Source organism: Chelonoidis abingdonii, chromosome 5 (assembly GCF_003597395.2).
Source record: "Chelonoidis abingdonii isolate Lonesome George chromosome 5, CheloAbing_2.0, whole genome shotgun sequence".
NCBI lineage: Eukaryota > Metazoa > Chordata > Testudines > Testudinidae > Chelonoidis > Chelonoidis abingdonii.
The window spans coordinates 140354339-140377690 of NC_133773.1; the positions used below are offsets into that span (position 1 = coordinate 140354339).

General features: G+C 40.6%; 1 protein-coding gene across 1 annotated transcript in view; it reads right to left on the reverse strand.

Annotated features, from left to right (window-relative positions):
• Positions 1-5335: 5335 nt before the first annotated feature.
• DNAAF9 (dynein axonemal assembly factor 9) overlaps positions 5336-23352 on the reverse strand; it is a 144236-nt gene continuing 126219 nt past the window's right edge. Inside the window, exons 35-37 of the mRNA XM_075066669.1 lie at positions 21946-22011; positions 12075-12168; positions 5336-9420 (exon numbers count right to left, since the gene is read on the reverse strand). Coding sequence (XP_074922770.1) covers positions 9308-9420; positions 12075-12168; positions 21946-22011 — 273 coding nt within the window. The 3' untranslated portion in view covers positions 5336-9307. The remainder of the gene's footprint in view (positions 9421-12074; positions 12169-21945; positions 22012-23352) is intronic.

A 23352-nucleotide genomic window follows, 5' to 3' on the forward strand; every position in this document is an offset into this window, starting at 1 on the left:
CCCCACTGTTGCACCTGGACCCGCCTGGGCAGACCTTCATGCCCAGGCAGAGCCTCTGAAGTCAATGGGGCTACCAGGGTTTGCCCAAGTGACTCCAGTGGCAGGAACTGGAGGTTAAATTTTGAGCAGTGTCTGGGAAAAGGAAGGGAATTTTTAAATATTTTAGTGCTGGGTGTTTAGTGCTGCTAACACGATGGCAGGTCTCCAGTTGTATATGAAATTCCCTTCCCACTCCTGAGTGATCAGGAAAAACAGCAGAGTGCTCAGAATTACCTGTCAGGAAACCCCCACTCCCAGAAGTCCTGGCAGGTTTGCCATCCCATGATCTCCATATGGCCATGGATCAGATGGTTGGACCAGCATGGATGCTAGGGACAGGGGGTCTGGGTGAAGAAATTGATTTCCAGAGCTGCTTGCCTTTACCTGTGGAGGCTGGGTGAGGGAACCAGCTCCCAGTTCAATCCTAAATCACAGCAAATCTATCCTCAGAAAGGTGGGTTTGTACACAGAAGGTCTGATTCTCCATTGCTCTGCACTTTTGTGCAGTTATTTATACCCATGTTAAGGGAAATGTAGAGTGCTACCGAACAGAGTGGTAGTGTTATATACCCACTAATTGTGCCTGTCCTTCAGTCTAACCCAAACTCTGCCACTGACTCCCTGGGGGGCCTTGTGTACATCACTTCACCTCTGACTCAGTTTTCCCCACTGTAAAATGGAAATAATATAGAAGGACCTCACAGGGACATTCTGAGGGAAGCTGTAACAAGGGCAGTGCTGAGATGGACAGACTGTTTGAAGGCTGTCTCACCAGACTGCATGGACTAGAACGGTGTGATGTGCACAGAAAGGACTATGCAATGAAAAGCTAAACAAATCGCTCATACCTTTATTTAGATGGCAAGCTCTTTGGTGCAGAGGCCCCATCTTTTTGTTCTGTGTTTGTGCCATACCTAGCACAGTGGGTCCCTGGTCCATGAAGTAGGGTGCTCCTAGGCACAATACACAGACCTGAAGAACAACACAGCGCGATTAACATGAAAAACATTAACGATTGGGTTACCTTTTGCAAAATTCTACTTGCCTGGGGCAAGTTTTGTTTCATTTTTCTGGATGAGCAAGTCATTAGCTTCCCCCCCTACCCCCATCATCCTGCTGAGTGGAGCTGGGCTGACGCAGTTGGATGACAATTCTGCAAGGCTGTGTTATGTGCAGTGAACCAAGTGATGCCTTCACAAGGCACAGCAGACAGCAATCACAGTGCATCTGCCTTTGCTTTTCAAACATCCTTATATTTGTCAAATCTCTTGAATTAAAAGAAAACCAAACCTGCTATGAGTTGATCCGCGTCGTGTAGGGTTGGTGCCAGGCTCTGCAGAAATACAGATAAAGGGCAGGCAGATAAGCTCCCAAATGACTATTTAGAAGCCAACACGGCATGGGGGGGAAAAGTGACACACCAATTCCCACGCCATTGAAAGCCCCAGCTTTCAGGTTGACAAGATAAAGAGTTAAAGTGGGCGGAGTGAAATCTTATAAAGAAAAATGATTCTGTAATAAATCAGATAATAGAAGGCAGGAAGGTGCACTCTGTGGAAGGAGTCAAAGTCCGGAACAGGATGTATATAAAACAAATATTGAGCTAACTTTGATAACACAGAAAAATGGAAGGTTTGTGGAGAGGTTAACCGAAGGCTCAATTATAACCATTACAAATTTCCTGTTTTATTGAGCTGGGGGCTTTCGCAGCGATCTATATAATGCATTGTGCGCCTAATGATTTCCTAGCCATGAATGGGTAACTGAGACGAACAATCCAGGCCTTTTTGTCTGTACCAGAGAAATAATGCTATTGAAATCCCTTGGGCATTGCTGTTGGGAGTTCTCTTTCCTACCTAGGGAGCCAACTAGTATGAAGGTTTATTTTAAGCAATTCAATAGGGCTATCTGATGAGCACCTCTCAGAATGTGCACAATGGGCGCACAGGGCGATTCAGTTAAACACGCGGTCCATTTTCATGCAGTTCCTGTTGTGAATGTATCATTTCAATTCCACTAGTAATTCAAGAATCTAAGAAAGCACCATTCGTATGTAGACGTGCAGCCTAAGAAATTCCAGATAGAGGTCATTTGGCAGGCTTAATGTTTTACTGACGGCTAAGCATTGTTAGGAACCTCTGCAAATATTACCCGACTCCCTACAAGATAGGGAGATACCAAGGTAAGTACGTTAGCATAAATTACCATCAGTGAGTTGGTCTGAATGGATAAAAGACAGTTACCTTTTCCGTAACTGGTGTTCTTCAAGATGTGTTGCTCATGTCCATTCCACAGTAGGTGTGCAGGCTCGCCACATGGACCAGTGTCAGAAGTTTTTCCCCCTAGCAGTACCTGTAGGGAGTGCCCCTGGTGACCCCTGGAGTGGCGCCTCCATGGCACTGTATAAGGGGAGCTGTGCGTTCCCCAACCCTCAGTTCCTTCTTGCCAGACAACTCCGACAGACAGGAAGGCGGGATATGGAATAGACATGAGCAACACATCTCGAAGAACACCAGTTACGGAAAAGGTAACTGTCTTTTCTTCTTCGAGTGATTGCTCATGTGCATTCCACAATAGGTGATTCCAAGCCAAATCTGTTGGAGGTGGGAAGGAGTTCACAAACTCTCAGGTCAGAGCATGGCCCTGCCAAACCCAGCATCCTCCATGGTCTGGGAGATGATCGCATAATACAAGGCTTGAACGACTTGCAAATCTTGCAGCAATCGCTGAGATGGGTTTCACCCAAACAATGTAAACAGTCCATGTGCGGATCACTCACTGACAGTCACCTACAAGTGTTGCACAACTTAAAACCCGGGGCACGGGGCATGCCCTGGCCTGGGCAGACTAACTAAACTAAACCAAAACTAATCCAACTACTAACTACAGGAACCATATACTGAACGAACAAGAGTTCTGGGGAAGAGCTGCAGCAAAGCTGGAGCACAGCAATTCTGACGCACCTTCACTGGCAGCAAGAAGGAACTGAGGGTTGGGGGAGCACGCAGCACCCCTTATACCACGTCATCGAGGCACCACTCCAGGGGTCACTGGGGCGCTCCCGTATGGGTAGTGCTAGGGGAAAAACTTCTGGCACCGGTGCACATGGCGAGCACACACACCGACTGTGGAATGGACATGAGCAATCACTTGCAGAAGAATGTTAACATGCTGTACATCTACCAGGGATAAGTGTTCATTTTAAAGAGGTGGACATGAAAGATTTTAGTAAAAAATTAAAAAAAAATTAGGTTAAGAAAATGACAAAAGAAGAATATCATTTGGTAAGGAAACAATACTGTAATCCAGCCGGTCAATGGCTAATGGGATTATTATTTTTAAAGAACAAGCAGCTGGTTTTCATTTAAAAATACTAGTTTTTCCCAGTCTAATTGGTTTGAGATGTGTCTCTCTTCACTAGTGTTTTTACAGTGCTTGGGTGGTTTGTTTTGTTCCTTTATAGCTTGCTCTCATCCAGTTGTTCTCAGCAATTTGTGTGTGTGTGTGTGTGTATAAGTTTAGCATGGCTGTAACTCTAACGATAGACAGACTGGGTATCCAGAGCTGAGCTGAGGAAGCTAGTTGTTTTCAGTCTAGTACTGTGGGACATGCATATGTTCTTTTCATTGTTTACAAAAAGATGTGCCCAAAACACACTTCTTTGGTGAGCTTTTTCACATATGGCTCACAATTTCCCCCATATGGGATAGGAGTGTTCAGATATTCAGGCTCGGCTTCTCTTTCTATGTAGTAGTTCAGTATTATATATAAAAAGTGGGGAAAGAAAAGGTATAAAAATTTTAAATGCAGGCGGGGGGAGGGAGGGCAGCTTTTCTCTCTCAAGAGGGAGAAGCAGAGTGGTTTTTCAGTTCTGGAGGACTGAATGCAAAATATAGTCTGTCTCTCTCAGGTTAACAATGAAAATGGCCTTTTCCTTAGCTCTGCTGGTCATCTGAGGAGCCCATATAAAGAAGAGCAGGATAAGCATACCATGGATCCAGATGGGAAGCACAGCTAACTCTTCCAAAGCACACCCTATAGCTAGTGCTATCAATACCTCGTATATTCCCAGGCTAGAAGGGACCACTACGATCTAGTCAGACCTTCTATATAAGAAATCAGAACTTCCCCAAAATAATTCCTAGAGCATGATGAATCATAAGCATCAAATTAAAGCAATTAAAAAAATACTGCATAAAGTTAATGATTTATATCAAATATGAAATAAAGTTGCTGGAAAAGATACTTAGCATATGGAATAAAGATATTGCTGAATATATAAAACAGTTTTGAACTTAAAGGAAATGTCAAATTCAGTTTCTTTTATATAGGCTTGGAAGGATTACATTTTTAATCAGTAGATGTCGATAAATGTCAATTTCATTACACAGAGATGAAAAAATATTTCCACTGATAATCAAAGAAAGGCAAAAGAAAGAAAAATGCTCTTGAGAAATCATTAGCGTTTGATTTAAGGATACTTATTTTGTACATTTTGACATGTGATGTTGACAATTGCGTTTGAAGAGTTAGAATTATTGCATCTCAGTATCTACGGTCATAAAATAACTGTGCGAGCCCTTCCCAGTTTCCTGCAACTGTGAAAATTTAAATAGATACAAATAGAAAAAAATACTAAAGAATAAACAATCACCGACATCATCCATCAAAATGATCACACACACATTCGGACAAGCCTTCCTTTACATAAAATCAGTTGCTCAAAAAGTGTTCCTTCCTTTTACTTGCATTAATAAAATGAATGGGATTTAGCCCTTATCTGGTGTGTGCATAAAAATGTAAACACTTTCACTACAACTAAGTCTGCTATTAACATTGTGAGATGAACATTAGTTAATAAGTGAATTTGCTTCAGAAAACAGTAAAATCAATTTTGCTGTTGAGACTTGCAATACATTTCTTGCTCTCAAAGAACAAATGGTCATAATTATTTTTATAAGTGTGCAACTGGTTAAACGCAAGCCTTGAGTAGGCACGATAAAAAATCACTTGCTTGAGTTTTCCCAACTAGTTCAGAGGCTTACCATATGGTTTGATATTAAACCAGCAGCTTTACATTGTTTTGCTTGACACAGATTACCTACTATGAAGATTTTAAGTATACACAGGGAGCTTAGTTATAAGTGATCATGGCATTTTGTTTCCTGTTTAGAGTTAACTGTCTAACATGCACAATTATATGTAGCCTTAATTTAAAAAGTCACTGCTGAGAGCCTCAAAAAATACAGCTTAAATAACCTTGAACTTGTTCAGTGTGTCAAGGAATCAAATGAAAGACAACAGATGGATATACTTTATTGGTTCTTAGCATGACATCAGAATTACAAGTTGTAAAAAAATCACACAAACTGCAGGTATAAACATGTAAAACAATACAAAAATAAATGGAAAGGTAATTTTATATATTTACGGAATCGAGTTGTGTAATAAATACAATAATAAGCAAAAAAGCTTCAATCACACAATTCAGTTTAACTGAAGTTACAGTAGTGTTTGTAAATATAAGTTTTAACTTAAGTTGCAAATATTAAAGCATTGAAAACTAGTATAAAAGTGAATTTTGGCACATTGTAAAGTGAGATTTGTTATTAGTATTTGACAATTGTGTAAAAATGAAGCAATTTCTCACTAGCCTTTTGAGGTACATTTTTAACAATCTAAAATTAGATTAACGACGTTGTTCTAACTCACAGTTTACAATTTACTATACTAGTTACAATTTTCCCTTTTAAGAATACCAAACAAGGTATTCCAGAGCTTATATCTGTGCAAATTCAGAAAAATCTCAATATAAAACTTATTAGGGAACTTTTAATTGCAACTTAAATCCTCCCTGCAATCATTTTTGCTAAATAATAATACAAATGTGTAAAAACTGGAATACCAAATTCCACAGCTTTACAAAGAAATAATCCTAGGTAACAGCTCAATTCAAGTTGCAAGTGTTCCCTTGCTAAGTTTGTCACATTTTTCACCCTCCTATAACTTCAGCAACTTCTGACCAACACTCATTCTCTGTGAGAAAAAACACAAGCTGCTAACGTTAAGGTCAGCAAAGCATATAAACCCTTTGAGGACTCTTAGCACTTCACCACAATACCAGAAATGCCTGGACACAAAAGTTACTCTTATCCATTTTCATTATACAGTAAAAAGATAGTATAATGGCACTTTTTACTTATTTGAACATTTGCAGCTTATCGAGAGATGGTGCTTTTTCTTGTTTTACAGTAGCTAAAATTTTCAAAAACTAGATATTTAGGATTAACCCAATTCTTATCTCAACTTCAAAAAATATAAACCAGATTCCCCTGCAGTTAGGGTTCAGCATGGTATATACATCTCTGACGGGAATAAAAAAATTATGGATTTTCCCCCCTTAAAAAAAGGGAGGGGCTGCTGACTGTTGGAAGCAAAATTAATCAGCAACTGCTATAAAACATCAGCAGCATCAAGTATTTATACATTTTAGTCCTCAAAGAGTTTTTTTAAAAAACGATTTAACCATGTGCGCTAATATTCTTCACTAGGTTAATTGTAAGTCCTTTCACCAAAACCGTTTCTCCTTTAAAAAAGGGTGCAAGCAATACAACCCATGACGTCCACTCCCATAATTTGCTTAGTGCATCAATGGCGCCATATGCAAGGCACTGCTATGTTTAAAGGATATCATTGTCACAGTTTCACTATTTTGGTAATTTTTTAAAAATTACAGTTAAACATTAAAAGCTGAGGTAATCAAATTATTTCAATACCAAAATATATTAATTGAAATAGTACCAGTATGGTGAAAGGTCATCATATTACACAGTTATTGTTACCACTCAGCATGCAGTACAGTATTTAATATCTATACTATCTATGCCTTCGTTGTGGTGAACTCTTCTGATTCAGGCTTTAAAAACAGCTTGATTTGTGCAGCAATAAACCCAACTTAATAAGTTTATTATTTCCTGTTTTGGTCACAGAGCATCTCGGTTCTAATTAGCTTATTATACTAAACCTAGATGAATCAGCCCATCGATATTTATTTTCCAGAGCTGCACAAATTAGATTTCTTAAAGAGAATTCAGCAGAGTATTAACTACAGTATCTTCATCTATCAATTGCACTTAAAACCTACGCCGTTACTGATTTCCAAGTTGAGACAAAGTGTCAACAAAGTGCCATTTGTCTCAGCTCCTGGTATTTTATGTCTGACGTTACACAGTCATACAGCTATTCTAGATCTATGGCTTTTGCAGATTAGACAATTTATGCTAAAAAGGAGCACACAGTGTTTATGCTAAGTTATATTGGCAAAGAATTCTTCTATTGTCTAAATGCCCCTTTTGCAATATTACCTATAGAATTTTATATTTTCACAACTCTGTCTTAATACGCAGTTTCCATAGCCAATTTTACTTAGTTTCTAAACACTGACAACACCCCAGAAATCAACTGTTAGCTACGTTTACCTACCAGGCACTAAGTATATTAAAAGACTAAAGTGTAGCCATGCATAGAAAATTCTCAAGCCTTACTGTGATGCTCTATACCTGTAATATGGGTTGCCCCAAAAAGCATACAAAACTTGGAACTAAACTGCTGGCTTTTACTGTGCTTTATAAGGAAAACACTTCTATCCTATTCAAGTCCTGTGGTGTGCAAGATAATGCCTAAATTCTGAAAGTTTTTAACATCTAGCATGAAAAAAAGAAGCAGCCGCCTTACAAACATTTAAATCCTAATCTGCACCACCTGGAACTCAAAATCTGTACTTTCTTTTAGGGAATCTGTATACCTTAATGATCGCAGTACAGGCAGCTCACTGAGATTAGCTAGTAGTGACATATACTAAAACTTTAGATAAAGTCTTCCAATTTTTATGGTCTCATTGAAATTTCAGCCATTTAAGATTCCAAATTTAAAGAACTTATTTCCTAAGGCATCAAATTTCTATGTAGACTTGCACTTGACTGTAGGAGTTCAATCTAGTTTTCCTTTCTTAACATAAGAGCTTATGAACACCAGTTATGCTTCATTATTATAAGCATACTATACAAAATCATTCCTTCAATAAATTCTTATTGCATCAAATACATCTGATCAATAGAAAGGTCACAGATGCACTAAAAGCTGATCCTTATCTGTTTCTGAGGAAAAGGAGTGCGCAAGTTAAAATGTTCAGCCGTGGTTTGTTTCCACAAAACTAATTTCCAAATGCACAGTGAACTACAGTAATCTGTTTTTCAAGGTAACAAGCCTACAATAATATCAGTCAGTAGCCTGCAGGTTAGCCACCTCAGAGTCTTGGCCAGCGTTCTATGTAGTCATATTCAAAATAGTTCTTGTTTAATTTAGAGGACAAGGTGCCATCATTCTCACTATATTATCAGCTTGAAAAAACAAATCAGAACGAAAAAATCAAACCCAGTGTTTCAATTCTGTGGAAGGGTATGGCACATAGATTCTCCTAAAAGCTTGACAGATAGAGTACTTCAAGTACTGTTCTGTATTTCTGCACTGTTCTTTTTTACCTTTGAAAACATATTGAGTAGATAAATAGCTCATCTCTTCAGCCAAAAGATACCTCACTCAACCCCAGATTTGCTCAGATGTTGGGGCTACAGGATAATGTACAAGATAACCCTTTTACTCTCAAGCACTGTCAGGTCACAGGTTACATCACTCTGCCTGTAATGCATTCTGAATGATAACGATAGTATCGCAGGAGAAAATGAGCCATTGAGAGCAGCAGCAAGATCAGGTGATCAGAGCTTTTCAAGCGTTCCCCCATTTCTCGCTTTAGGAACACACTCAAGCTCTCATACCGAAATACTTCAGGGCATAACAAGCCTTGGCCACCTTTTCATTTATGGACATTAAAAGAAATGAGCTCCAGGTTTTCGATTATCTGTACCACAGATCAATTTCACTGCTCATACACAGGGCTATGAGGACATAGTTTTGTTTTGAACATGTAATATTTCCACTGCTAATCAGAGAAATTCCAGGTGATTCTTTTTATGATCTGGAATTAAGGTGAAGTGGATGTGAACCAGACTGTACAAACAACTAAGTAGTTACCAGATTAAAATGCCAGCTTTACAGGAATGAAGTTTCATGTTAAAACTGCTAAAAACATTTGACTTTTCATTTTCTTGTTAACTAGCAAGGCTGTCAGCATTTTTCGGTTACTGATAGTCAGATGACAGTTTAGAAATCCACAATGTTTATGTGCATTTAATACCACAAACATGCATGCTTATGTCTTCTGCTCAAAGAGGTCATGATATTCTTGTTCTTCGAGCTCTCTGTTGTACTTTTCAATTTCTCTGTTAGCTTCTTCCAAGTAGTCATTCATGAACTGGTCCATTACTGATGTCAAAATACTAAGGAAAAGTATTCATTGAAATAAAAATGTGCATTAGATTCAGAACAGGCTGGACTACGTAAGCAATTGAACTAGTTAGCTCTGCATATTAATAGGATGAATTTTCCTCTGTGGGCAATAATGGAATGTATTCGCATATCCTGGAGTCAGAACAAACTATCACTACTCTTCCTCAAAGAGGCTGTAAGAGTTACATAGGTAACTTTCTTGATCTCAATAGGAAAAAATAATACGGGCTGTGTGAAACACCAGCAAGTCAGGTAAGTGACAGTATCTCCAGGATATCCAGTCTCTGCCCCAACCGTTGCCTCTGTAAAATCATCCCAAGCTTCAATCTGATGTCCCTGGGTAAAGTTCTGTTAAAAAAAAAAAAAATCAGGATTCCTATCACCAGCTGCTCTTTCAATCTGGCTTTTAAATTTACTCTAAAAAAATGTAGACCCATCGCACAGTATCTAGACCCTGGAACTATGTTCCATTTGTACTGGATTTCATTTAGAAGGAGAAAGTAAATGAGAAAGAGAGTATTACTTCTGTTATTAGACTGTTTTAATGGCTGTGAAAGGGTGGTTGATGCTGTGGTACATTATTTGGGATAGTCTCATCCATTATTTGATCTTGCACACCAGACTTACATGAATTTGATTAAGTAGGTTTTAATAAGAAAAAAAGGCACAGAATCCCACCAGCAGAAATATTTAGCTAATATTCACGAATAAGGTTTAGCATATGTGCTGCTTTGTTTTCCATTAACTTTTCTACCAAATGACCATGGTTAGGGAATGTATCCAAGAAGGGAAGGGAGGTCTGATGATTTAAGAATTAAAATTAAGTGCCACAGAAGTTGTGGAAAGACAAGTGGGCCCTCTTGCTCAAAGAAGAACTGAAGTATCCACCTGCAGCTTTCCAAGTAAATTACAATCAGTTACTGAAGATCAAGAATTAATAAAAACGAAATTGAGAACATAAAAGCAGACTCGAGGTAAGTTGTTTGTATCTGAGATGTCTCTTTGTTCAGCACCTAATGCATACGTTGCTGGGCATTACAATAATACAAATAAATAATAATAAATAATAGTTTAGAGAGAATCTTAGGACAAAAATATGAGAAAATGTGATGGACACATGAGGAATTGTACAGTGGGGGTCTGTTAATATGAATCTGGAGTTATTGCCAGATATTAAGAGAAAATCCAATACACCAAACCAATTCAGGTAAAAAAGTAATCAGTGAGATTCAGGAAAAACTAAAAAAAGCCCCGTTGAGCTTCAAATATTTTATTTTGTCCTGACAACAAACCAATTTTGCTGATCTAAGAAAGCAAAGATAGCTAATTTCAGAGTTCAGTGTATTTTTGCCATAGCTGGTTGCTCATATCAAGTAAAGGGTGCAGAACCCAAGCAAGAGTTTTAAAATAATTAATAGATTCATAGACTCTAGGACTGGAAGGGACCTCGAGAGGTCATCGAGTCCAGTCCCCTGCCCTCATGGCAGGACCAAATACTGTCTAGAGAATGAAGCAAGTGCAGACATATTTTAATTCGCAAGTAATACTGGAGGGTCATCACACACATGCTTCTGATTTCATTTGCTTGTGCACTCTGAAGATACAGTGGTTAGTTGGTATGCATGTGAGGTTTTTCCACACTGATCAGGTTAGAAGGTTTTTTACAATAATGAAACTTCAACATCCAAGGAACGAAATATTTTAGTAGCGATATCTTGCGGTCTTTTTGGGGGGGTTTCTCTAAAAATACATTCTTTTTGTGACATATTATATTGAAAGTTAGTTAAGGGATTATTTGGTTTAAATTGAAGGGGTTTTTTTGTTTTTTTTTGTATAGTATCCTTCCGATTATCTGAAAACCACAGAGGACACATTTTGTTTGGATAATCAGGAGTTTGGATAATTGAGGGGGCAGAAGTGGCAGTGCAGGGAGCCCTCTGTAGCTCACTCACTCTTATGACACCGGGACTACCCTTTTGACTGTTCCAAGTGCAAGGAGTGGGGGTGGGGTGGGGAGAAGAGGAAGACTGCGGCCCTGATGGGGCAAAGTGGAGACTTCTGGCCATTGCGCCGATCTGCCCCACCAGGACCTTGCAAATGTTACCAGCCCTGCAGCAGTGCAGGGGCCCTGGCAGCCCTGCTGTCATGGCTCCTCTCACTCAGTCTCATGACAGAAGGGCTGCACAAGGCTTCCTGAGCTGCTGCAATGGCCATTCAGCAACTGAGTGGCCTCCACCAGGGCCGGGGGTCTCTGCTCTATCATCTGAACCTGCACATTATCCTAATGCAGAGCATGGAGACAGAGAAGGGTTTCAGATAACAGGGTTTTTGAAAAATAAGGATTATATTGTACTTGATTTTCGATATGATCTAATGACCTTTGGTTTGTTCAATTCAGCTTCTTACACTGTGACTGTAGGAGTGATCTATTAATGTTAAAGCCTGATATGGCAAATGGTCATATGCTGATTTAAAACATCAAAACCTTTCACTGTGCATGATCACCAGCTAGTCAGTTGGCTCTTTTAAGGATAATGCTCTGCCCCAATATTCCTATGTCAGCTTTGTCTAAATCTACAGCATACTTTCTACAAAAATACTCATGAATTTAAATACATATTAAAGGATACGTGGATGGTAATCCATCTTGTCCCCAAAGAAATTCACAAACTGAGTTCCATTGTAAAAGTAACCAGCTGGAAGTGGATCCAGGTGGCGCTTCATCTGCATTCAAAGGCAAATACTGTATCATTAGACATTTCAACAGTCTAAAACATGGGTATGTAAGTCTATGCAGTTAAACAGAAGGGGGGGAATGCCTCTTTCCAGAAACTTACCAACCTAGTACAAAAGTGCTTGACCTTTTGTTTAAATGAGGTAGACACTTTGCAAAACAGGGTTAAATACTAACATGATTGCAGTATCTTTAGCTGTTACCTTATAAATTTAATTTTCTACTAGGAAAATTGAGGGAAAACCCCCAAAACATTTATTGTCTTCATGGTTGTAAAAAAGGACCCTAAGGGCATGTCTAGACTAGGATAAATAGTATACTCTTAAAACTGGTTAGCCTAAACAATGTAACACTAGTTTGGAAAGGGCAAGTTAGCCCTGCCCTGTTTTAGCTAATGTAATTTAAAAATATGCCTTTCACCCTAGTCTGAACAAGCCGCTAGTGTTAATTGATACAGGGCTATCGTGTCGTGTCTGCAGACAAACCACTCGAAAGACACGGACTGGCCCTGTACATCTCAATCTAGAATATGTTAATCGTTTCCAAGGCCAGAAGGGACCACTGTGATCATCGAGTCTGACTTTGTGTATAACAGGCCACAAAACTTTGACCAAATTATCCCTAGTGCACATATTTTAGAAAGTATCAGAGGGGTAGCCGTGTTAGTCTGGATCTGTAAAAGCAGCAGAGAATCCTGTGGCACCTTACAGACTAACAGACGTTTCGGAGCGTGAGCTTTCATGGGTGAATACCCACTTCGTCAGACGCAGGTAGTGGAAATTTCCAGGGGCAGGTATATATATGCTAGCAAGCAAGCTAGAGATAACGAGGTTAGTTCAATCAGGATGGATGGGGCCCTGTTCTGAGCTCAGTTTAAGGTGTGAAAACCAAGGAGCGAGCAGAAACTGGTTTCTGTAATTGTGCAATCCAGTCTACAGTCTTCTCGTCTTGAGGTTCGGCCATCCTGGCAGCAAGAAAAACTTTAGACCTAGCTATCAAAAGAGAAATTGTCTGAGCTTCAGGTTAGTTTGCAGATTTGGCACCTATCATCAAGCTCTGACTAAACAAAAGACTGTGAATGGTCTATGCCATATTACAGAACTATTTCTCCTCGTGGTTCACACTCTACTGCTTTAGAACAGGGCCTCATCCTCCCTGATTGAACTAACCTCTGTTATCTCTAGCTTGCTTGCTTAGCATATATATACCTGCCCCTGGAAATTTCCACTACCTGCGTCTGACGAAGTGGGTATTCACCCACGAAAGCTCACGCTCCAAAACGTCTGTTAGTCTATAAAGTGCCACAGGATTCTCTGCATATTTTAGAAAAACATCCAATCGATTTAAAAATGGTCAGTGATGGAGAATCCATCATGAGCCCTGGTAAATCTTCCAGCCATTGGATCAATGTATACGTTTCTCTGCTACATTTAAGACCCTATTAAATATTTGTTCCCCATGTAGGTACTTATAGATTGTACTGAAGCCACCCATAACCATCTCTTTGTTAAGCTGAATAGATTGAGCTCTTTGCGTCAATTACTATAAAGCATATTCTTAAATCCATGAATCATTCTCGTGGCTCTTTTTTGAACCCTCTCCAAATTATCTACGACCTTCTGTATTGTGGACACCAAAACTGCAAACACAGTGGTACTAGTACCCAATACAGAGGTAAAATAACCTTTACTTCCACTTGAGATTCCCCTATTCATATATTCCAGAATCCCATTAGCTCCTTTGGCCACATCACATTGGGAGCACATGTTCAGCTGATTATCCATTATGACCCCTAGATCTTTTTCACAGTTACTGTTTCCCAGTGTAGAGTCCCCCATTGCGTAAGTATGACCTACATTTTTTGTTACTTGATGTGTATATATTTACATTTAGCCATATTAAAATGCATATTGTCTTCTTGTGCCCAGTTTACCAAGCAATCCAGATAGCTCCGTATCAGTGACCTGTTCTCTTCATTATTTACCATTACCCTAAATCTTTATCATCTGCAAACTTTATCAGTGATGCCTACGTTTTCTCCCACATCACTAATAAAACAGAGCCAAGAACTGATCCCTGCAGCACCTCCCTGGAACCACATCTGCTGGATGGCTTTTCCTCATTTACAATTACACTGAGACCTAACAGTTAGCCAGCTTTTAACCCATTTAATATGTGCCATGTTAGTTCTAGGTCATTCTAGGTTTTTAATTGAAATGTCACGTCTGTCAAAGCCTTATAGAAGTCTCAGTATATTATGTCAACACTATGATCTCTCTCAATCAAACTTGTAATCTCAAACAAGAGACTAAATTAGACAGAACCTATTTTCCATAAACCCATGTGGATTTGAATCAATTACATTACCCTCTAATCCTTTATTAAGACTCTACATCTAACAACCAAGGTGCTTATATCACTCCTGTCCCCATAATATCTGAACATCTCAGACTGCATCTCCGTGATTGCCTAGGAAATGAGGGAAAACTCATTGCATAAGCAACTATAAATACCCTGTGCACTCTGTACATCAGTCTTCATTCCATTTAAGAGAATGGTGGCATGAGCACTAATTCCTTAAGCAACAAAAGCAGCAGCAGCGGCACAGGAGCAAACAGAGCTGTACACAGGAATTTGAGTGGGAGTTTACAGAGGGAGTTTTGGGGAAGACTAAGAGACAGACAGAGGAACACAGGCTACTGAAGGGAGTGCGCAGTGTTCTAGGAGTGTCTTGATGCTTGTTGGGGGTTTGTTTTGCTGTGGGTGGTGGTGTTTTTGGTTGGATTGTGTTTCCCAGACTTACAGGACTTAGATGGGAAACCTATGACAGATACAGAGGCAGCAGCTGTAGTGACCCAAGCAGAGGAAGACACAATGAAGATGACTGGATGTGGAAGCTGCAGTATGTACATGATCCTGGAGGGGGTACCTGAAAAAAGAGTTTTGTCTGCATGAAGTGCTTCCTGATAGAGCTGATGGAAGAAAAGATCCGAGGATTGGAGATGAAGGTGGAAACTCTGGTCGAGTTTAGAAGGGGGTTCGAGCGGATGATGGAGCAAGGATATGATGAGGCTGAACGGAAAAACTCAGACTTGCAGATGGAAGCAGGACCAAAGAACTCTGAGGGGAGACTGCTGGGTGAGGAAAGAGGACAGTGGAAGCATGTGACTAAGCGAACCAGGCAGAGGAAAAGACAGGCTAATGAAGGAGCAACAGAGCTCAGGAACAGGTTTGCAGAGTTGGAAAATGAAGAAGGGGCACATCAGATTGTCACTGAAGGTGAGAGGGCAAGGAAGAAGAGAAGAGCAGCTAGCCCTATAAGGAGAGGGGACTAGTCAATGGAGATGACACCAAACACGAGCCCCAGGAGGATACGGGATGGGTTGCAGAGGATTGGAAGGGTGAATAGGAATCGAGAGGACTTGCAACCAGAGGGAACAGGGGATAGACCAGAGAATCGCACTGTCACCAGGAAAAGGCAGGGCTGCATGACTGGGGACTCCTTACTGAGAAGGACAGACAGGCCTGTAACCAGAGCTGATCCAGAGAACGGACGAATGTGCTGTCTGCCCGGTGCTAAGATACGGGATGTGGACCTGAGGCTGAAGAGGATCCTAATGGGAGCAGGAAAGAATCTGCTGATTGTCTTCCATGTGGGAATGAATGATACAGCTAGATTCTCACTGGAACGTATCAAGGGTGACTATGCCAGGCTGGGGAAGACACTTAAGGAAATTGAGGCTCAGGTGATCTTCAGAAGGGCAACAAAGGTTTGACAAGATTATGGTGATCAGCAGATGGCTCAGGCAGAAGGGCTTTCGGATGTATGGACACTGGGAGGCATTCATGGACAGAGGACTGTTCTCTTGGGATGGACTTCACCTGAGTAGCGAGGGAAATAGACTTCTAGGATGGATGCTGGCATAACTGATTAAGAGAGTTTTAAACTAGGAATTAGGGGGAAATGGTTAGGAGACGTCCAGGTAATCTCCATGCTGGATTTTAACACAGAGGGAAGAAAATGAAGCAAGAAAGGATACTGTTGTGGGTAGGAGAATGGACAAATGGAGGAAGGGTACTGTAGATACAATTCTAACAGGTGATACTGGCAGAACATCATCTGGGCCTAATCGGGTAAAGAATGTGAGTGAAGCCAAACAGCAAGAATTAAGATGTTTGTACACTAATGTGAGGAGCCTAGGTAACAAAATGGAGGAACTAGAGTTACTGGTGCAGGAAGTGAAACCGGATATTACAAGGATAAGAGAAACATGGTAGAACAGTAGTCATGGCTGGAGTACAGGTACTGAAGGATATGTGCTGTTTAGGAAAGACAGAAATAAAGGTAAAGGTGGTGGAGTAGCATTGTATATCAATGATGAGGTAGACTGTAATGAAATAAGAAGGCATGGGCAAAAATCACACTGGGGAAGAAAGCTACGAGAGCCTCCCCTTAGACAGTGCTCAGGGTGTGCTATAGACCATCGGGATCTGATTTGGATATGGATTGACACTTTTGTAATCTTTTTAATGAAGTAAATACTAATGGGAACTGTGTGATCATGGGAGACTTTAACTTCCCAGATATAGACTGGAGGACAAGTGCTAGTAATAACAACAGGGCTCAGATTTTTCTAGATGCGATAGCTGATGGATATCTTCACCAAGTAGCTGAAGAACCAACAAGAGGGGATGCCATTTTAGATTTGGTTTTGGTGAGTAGTAAGAACCTCATAGAAGAAATGGTTGTAGGGGACAACCTTGGTTCGAGCGATCATGAGCTAATTCAGTTTAAACTAAATGGAAGTATAAATAAAAACAGATCTGTGACTAGGGTTTTCTATTTCAGAAGGGCTAACTTTAAAGAATTAAAGAAGTTAGTCAGGGAAATGGACTGGACTGAAGAACGTGGGGATCTAAACGTTGAGGAAGCCTGGAATGACTTCAAGTAAAAGTTGCAGAAACTATCAGAAGCTTGCATCTCCAAAAAGGGGGAAAAAAATTATAGGCAGGAGCTGTAGACCAAGCATCTCAGAAGTGATTAAGAAAAAGCAGAAAGCCTACAAGGAATGGGAAAGATGGGACTGATCAGCAAGGAAAGCTACCTTATTGAGGTCAGAACACGTAGGGATAAAAAAGCTGGAAAGGCCAAAAGCCATGTAGACTTTTCCCTTGCAAAGGAAATTAAAACCTATAGTAAAAAGGTTCATATAAATAAGAAAGAAAGACAGACAGATAGACGTGGGACTGCTAAACACTGAGGATAGAGTGAAGATTAAGGATAATCTAGGCTTGGCCCAATATCTAAACCAGGCCTGCACAACTCAAAAAGCGGCGAGGGCCACATTACTCCAAAGAAAACAGCTAAGGGGCGAAACACCCCGGCCCCACGGAACACCCCACCCACCCCCCAGGACCTCCCGGCTCGGCGGAAACACCCCACCCTAGCACCACCCAGCCCTGCAGAAACAAACCCTCCTTCCCCAGCGCCGCCCCACCAAAACAGCTGTGGGCCAAAAAGGAAGGTTGGGGGTTGGGGGGGTGATACTTGATTTTAATCAACAGGGCTCCCAGCTGGAGGTGGTCGGAATCTGGTATGGGCAAAATTTAAGGGGCCCAGAGGCTCCGGCACTGGTGGACCTGAGGGTTTGCAGGGCTGGGGCAGGGATTTAAGAGCCAGAGGCTCCTGCCGCTGAGGGAGCCCGACCCTTTAATCCGCCCTAGGCCCGTCGTGAAGCCGCCTGTCACGGGTATCAAGGCTCGTGGGCTGCCTGCAGCATGTGGGACGCTGAGCCTTTAATCTCAGCCGCCGGGAGGTTCAGAAAGGGCTCTGGTTGCCAGTGGGTGGGGGCCTGAGCATTTAACATTCGGCCGCAACGGGGAATCTTGCGGAGCCCAGAGCCTTTGATTCCCCGGCCGCGGCTGAGAATTTAAAGGCTTCTGGGGTCCCGCTGCTGACGGTCAGGCTCAAGCCCTTTGATTCCCTGCCAGGATAGGAGCACAGCTGAGCCTTCGGGGGCCGCTGTTTGTTGCAGCCCTGAATCTAAAACAATCTCTGCTCGTCTTTAGTGGCGTAAAGAGCAGTTAGGATAATGGTAATGACGATAGAATGAGGCTATGGAGGTTAGAAAATACTACATCCGAGGCTAGAATAGGCAACTGTGAACAGCTTATGGGAGGAAATCAGGGCCTTGACAATCTTCATCAACAATTATTAAAGGAACTGGCACATGAAATTGCAAGCCCTTAGAGGAATTTATTATGAATTCTGGTAAATCAGGTTTTGTTCCATATGATTGGGAATGACTAAATAGTTCCTATCTTTAAGAAGGAAAAAGAGTGTCAGGCAACTACAGGCCTGTCAGCTGTGACATTGTAGCGATGCAAGGTCTTGAAAAATATGAGGAAAAAGCATCGTCAAGGACATTGAAGTCAATAGTAATTGCGGACAATACAACACGTTTTACAAAAGTAGATAGATTGGGCCAACACCAAACCGATCTCCTTCTTTGAGAGGTAACAGATTTTTTAGGAAAAGGCCATGCAGTGGTTCTTTTTTACGTCAGATTTCGTAGGCCTCTGAATATAACCGGTTCCACTCTTATAGGAGGGAACAGGCAGAATGTCATGGGTACTCAATGCCCTGTATTTGAAAGTAGTTGCCTGTGGATTGAGCCTGAGTATCATATTGTATGATGACTATTAGGGGGTGAGTGGTTTGAGCTATAGATGGTTAGAAGATGTGTAGTAGCGTACCACGCGCGTTGTTACTTGGATGGTGGGAGCAGAGTGGGCTGTATACTTTCGGTTTGGCAAGCAGGGTGGAGGGTAAGTTTCTGTGGGCGTTCCTCGGATCTGTGGGCTCTTTCGGGTGGACAACCATCGCTCATATTCTGCTTCTCTCAATTATTGTCTCGAACTCTCCTTTGAGCACAAAAAGTGGTACATGTGTGCTAATGTGAAGTGTTGTCGTGTTGCATTGATATCTTAGACGTCCTGAGCGCTAGTGTGCTCAGTGTGACCAGGAAGGACCAGTCATTTACAGGAAGCATCTGGTGTATGAACTGTGGCGTGTAACACTTTTGACAAACATAAACATTAGGGTACATTTTTAATATCAAGTAATAGTACTAGGTGTGGTATCTTATAGTGAGGCTAAGTCGCTAGGTCTATTTGTCATCTTTAGGGTTTGACTCATATTTCGCTAGAGTACTGTTGTATGATATTCTGGATATTCTGAGTTATCACCCTGGAGGTATGGGGTGACCTCGCTCACTGTTTTGCAGAGGTGGAGAAGAACTCAGTCTATTTTCTTGGTGTATGCTCCGTCAAGGCTGGGTCATGAGGCGCTTGCGAATAGTGTGAAGTTGACTAAGGGACTTAGAGTGATATTCTGATAAAATCGCAAGCTGATACTACTTCTTCTTTGGCAATTGTGTTCTTCTGGCGAGTATGGATCTAGCGATGATCATATGAGACTAGCTGCGTGTAGAAGGGATAGAGGTAATGAACTTCTGGGATGAATCTGGCAAAAAAGGGGAGAGGGTTAGGCGACTTCTTCTGGTGTGCGTATAGACTCACCTGCTCAGTGCTAGATACTCACAGCATGGTTGTGTAGCGCCTCATCCTCTTGTGCAATACGTGTGATAGGGTGCAGTTCTGGTCTTTCCATGTTTAGAAGGATGAATTCAACTGGGACAGGTTTCGAGAGGGCACTAGGTGATCCAAGAATGGAACCTGTCCTAGGAAGGGATCAAGAGCTTGTCTTGTTTAGCCTAACCAAACGAGGCTAGGGGTCTGGATATGATTCTTTATAAATATATCAAGAGGGATAACATATTAGGGGGAGCAGGAATTAGTAGCTCTTAGTACCATGTGGACACATGACAATGGGTATAAACTGACACTAGGAGTTTAGACTTCGAAATGAGATCGAAAGGTTCTACATCCAGAGGGTCAGTTCTGGAACGAACTTCCAAGGGCGATAGGTGGGGGCGAAAGAATATCTGGCTTCAAGACTTAAGCTTGCGTAAGTTTATGGAGGGATGGTAATTGGGATAGCCTAATTTGGAATTAATTAGTCTTTGACTAACTAGCAGTTTGAAATTACGCCAATGGCTTGTGACGGATGTTAGATTGGGTGGAATCTGACTTAACTACTACCAAGCAGTCTTTCCTGGCGTGTCTGGCATGTGTCGATCTTGCTCACATGTTCAGGGTTTAGCTGATCGTCATATTTGGGGTCATTAAGGAATTTTCCTCCAGGGCAGATTGGCAGAAGCCCTGGGAGGTTTTTTGCCTTTCTCTGCAGCATGGGGCACGGGTCACTTGTTGGAAGGTTCTCTGCACCTTGAAGTCTTTAAATGATGATTTGAGGACTTCAGTGGCTCAGACACAGATTTGCTGAGAGATTCTGTGGCCTGCATTGTGCAGGAGGTCAGACTAGATGATCATAATGGTCCCTTCTGACCTTAAAGTCTATGATTCTATGAGAAGTGGGATAAGGAGCGGAGTCACTGAGTCATGGTAGTATAATGTATTGTAATTGTCCTTATTTACAGAACAGAAAATGTTTTAAAAATACATTAATATATGTCTTAACTACTTAAAGAACTAAGAAAGAGGTGGCTTCTTGGAGGTGACCTTATAAAGGTAGTTTTGGGGTTGCTTTTGGATGGTCTCTTCTGACAGGTTTCCTAAGGTGGCCTGTTGCATAGACTTCATATGTTTCAAAATTAGTTTGAAACGCAGTGAAGACCTTGGTAACGTGAAGCTTTTATCAAACAATTTGTTTAATTCAACTTAAAATTGATATATTTTGAAATAAGTTGCACGTAGTCATTAGACTGTGCCTTTAACAGCTTTTCACCTTTGCCATTTCCCAAACTGACTCTCCACAAAGATCTCCTGCAACTATCCATATATTTGTTGTGAAGACAGATAATCAAAATAAACTTTCATTAAAACACAAGAAGAGTATAGGCTAAAAAATGCTGAATAGTTTGCCATGTAAATACAAGTACTATTAGTTTCCCATATCAGATCCTTAATCTATTTTCTTTCCTGCTTTTTATTGACTAGAGATATATGGTTCTATTCCAGATGCATTACTACTTCAAGATATATACTAAAGAGCAAACATCTAAGGCACTAAGTGCTTATGATTATAAAGATCTTTTTTCAGTCCTGTGACATGACCAGATGCTTCCTTGACAAACTCCACATTTCATACAGGTGGTTTTAGTGTTTAATCACCTTCTATTCCAACAGGAAGCCACAGAGCAACTTGTAAATACTTCTGGTTTGTCTAAAAACAGGCTGTACCAGCAGCAAGACCAGCAAAGGACAGCTTAACAGTAGCAGCTGCAAGGGCACACTAATAGAGTGTCCACACAAAGAACCATCTTAAATGAGTTTATTTTTCCCTCTCACATGCAGAGGACAACAGTATGTATCTATATAGCTACCAAGAATTAATGGAAATACATCCATCATTAGTCTGAAAATGTGATTATTGTTATGATGTGATAGCCCCATGCACCCACTTCCAAAACTCTATTACGGAATTGGGTTATTTGGAAACGAATGCAATTACACAGCACTCCCACCACTTATCTGGAAGCTTAACAGCATCAGGGAAAATAGTTTTGAATCCTTTAAGTCAGAAACTTAGAACACAGTTCTTGTTATAGTCTTCTATCATATAAATGGGTACTTAAGGAAGTGAGGGTCAGAATGAAGCCTTGACGCTAATGGCTTGTACTTACATGAATGTTTTTGATCTCCTGCAGAGTCAGCATTCCTCTGGTTTTCAGGGCTTTTCTCTGAGGTTTCTATACATAGATTCAGATACCAATAATACATTTAATGCTCATGGCAACACCACAGTATGTTATAATTAAGGTACCAAACAAAACAAAAAAAAGCAAGCAACCAGAAAAGTACAACTACCACAAATATGAAAAAGATAGCAATATGTAACCACAGATAATTGTGCTTAATCCTAACACAAGATATTTTTAAAAAATGTGTATCAATGCTAATAAGTGGACACGGTTATTGAATTGCATCGTTTACTTAAGGAACTCTAGATTCAACTTTTACAAATACAAATATAAAAAAAGAATCTTATATAAATGTGACTTAGTTAACAGAATAGAACAAAAATTCTGAAGGTATTTTAACTAAACTAGTTAAATGAGCTATTGTAAAAAATGAAAAAAATGACATAAGAGGAAGAGCAATCAAGTTTTTAGACTTAATATAGAAGTCTATACCTCAATTCTTTATTTAACATGCAGAACCTGAAATACTAAATTATTTAAAACACCTGAATCAGTCTCTACTTTTGATGTTGTAGGGGATGATGGCACTTTCATTATAAACCCCATTTACAGAGATTTGTACATTTTTGAGAGCGTTAGTGGTTGAATTAAAATCTCTCATATTTGTTCTCAGTCCAAAGATTATGATTTTCAAGGTCTGATTAAATTCAGCTCAATCACTACTGAATTGGTTGAAAAAGGGGAGTGTTTTTCATCCTTGGAGAAATTTGCCTATTTTTAAAAACGTCCAATCTTCCATGAACTTAGTCTCAGAACGGACAAATGACACTGGTATGTAAGAAACAGCATGATTTAGAAATAACATTTGTGTACATACAGCATGTACATTTCCAACTGAAAAAGAAAACACGCCCCATGCTGGAGGAATAGAAGTAGCATGGCATGAAAACAGGGCTGGATGCCAGAAACTCTTGAGTTCTAATTCTGGCTCTGATAAGAACTCCCCTCTGATTTCTGGAAAGTCAACTTCTCAGCCTATGCTGCATTCCAAGATGCTATACATGTGAATTTACAGTTACAATAGACTACAATTTTTTTTTTTTTTGGCAGAGAAATCATGACCATCTGTCAAGGTCTTATTCCCACTTAGAACTTTAGGGTCCAGAAAGTGGGGACCTGCATGTACCCCTCTAAACTTAACTCCTAGCTTAGATCTGATAGCGCTGCCACCAACCAGAAATTCCAGTGTCTGGTACACTCTCTGTCCCCCCAAAACCTTCTCTGGGTAGCCCAAGACCCAAACCCCTTGGGTCTTAAAGAGGAATAAACCATTTCCCCTCCCTGGGCTACCCTGAGAGATCACTGTGATTCAACTCCTTGAATCTTAAA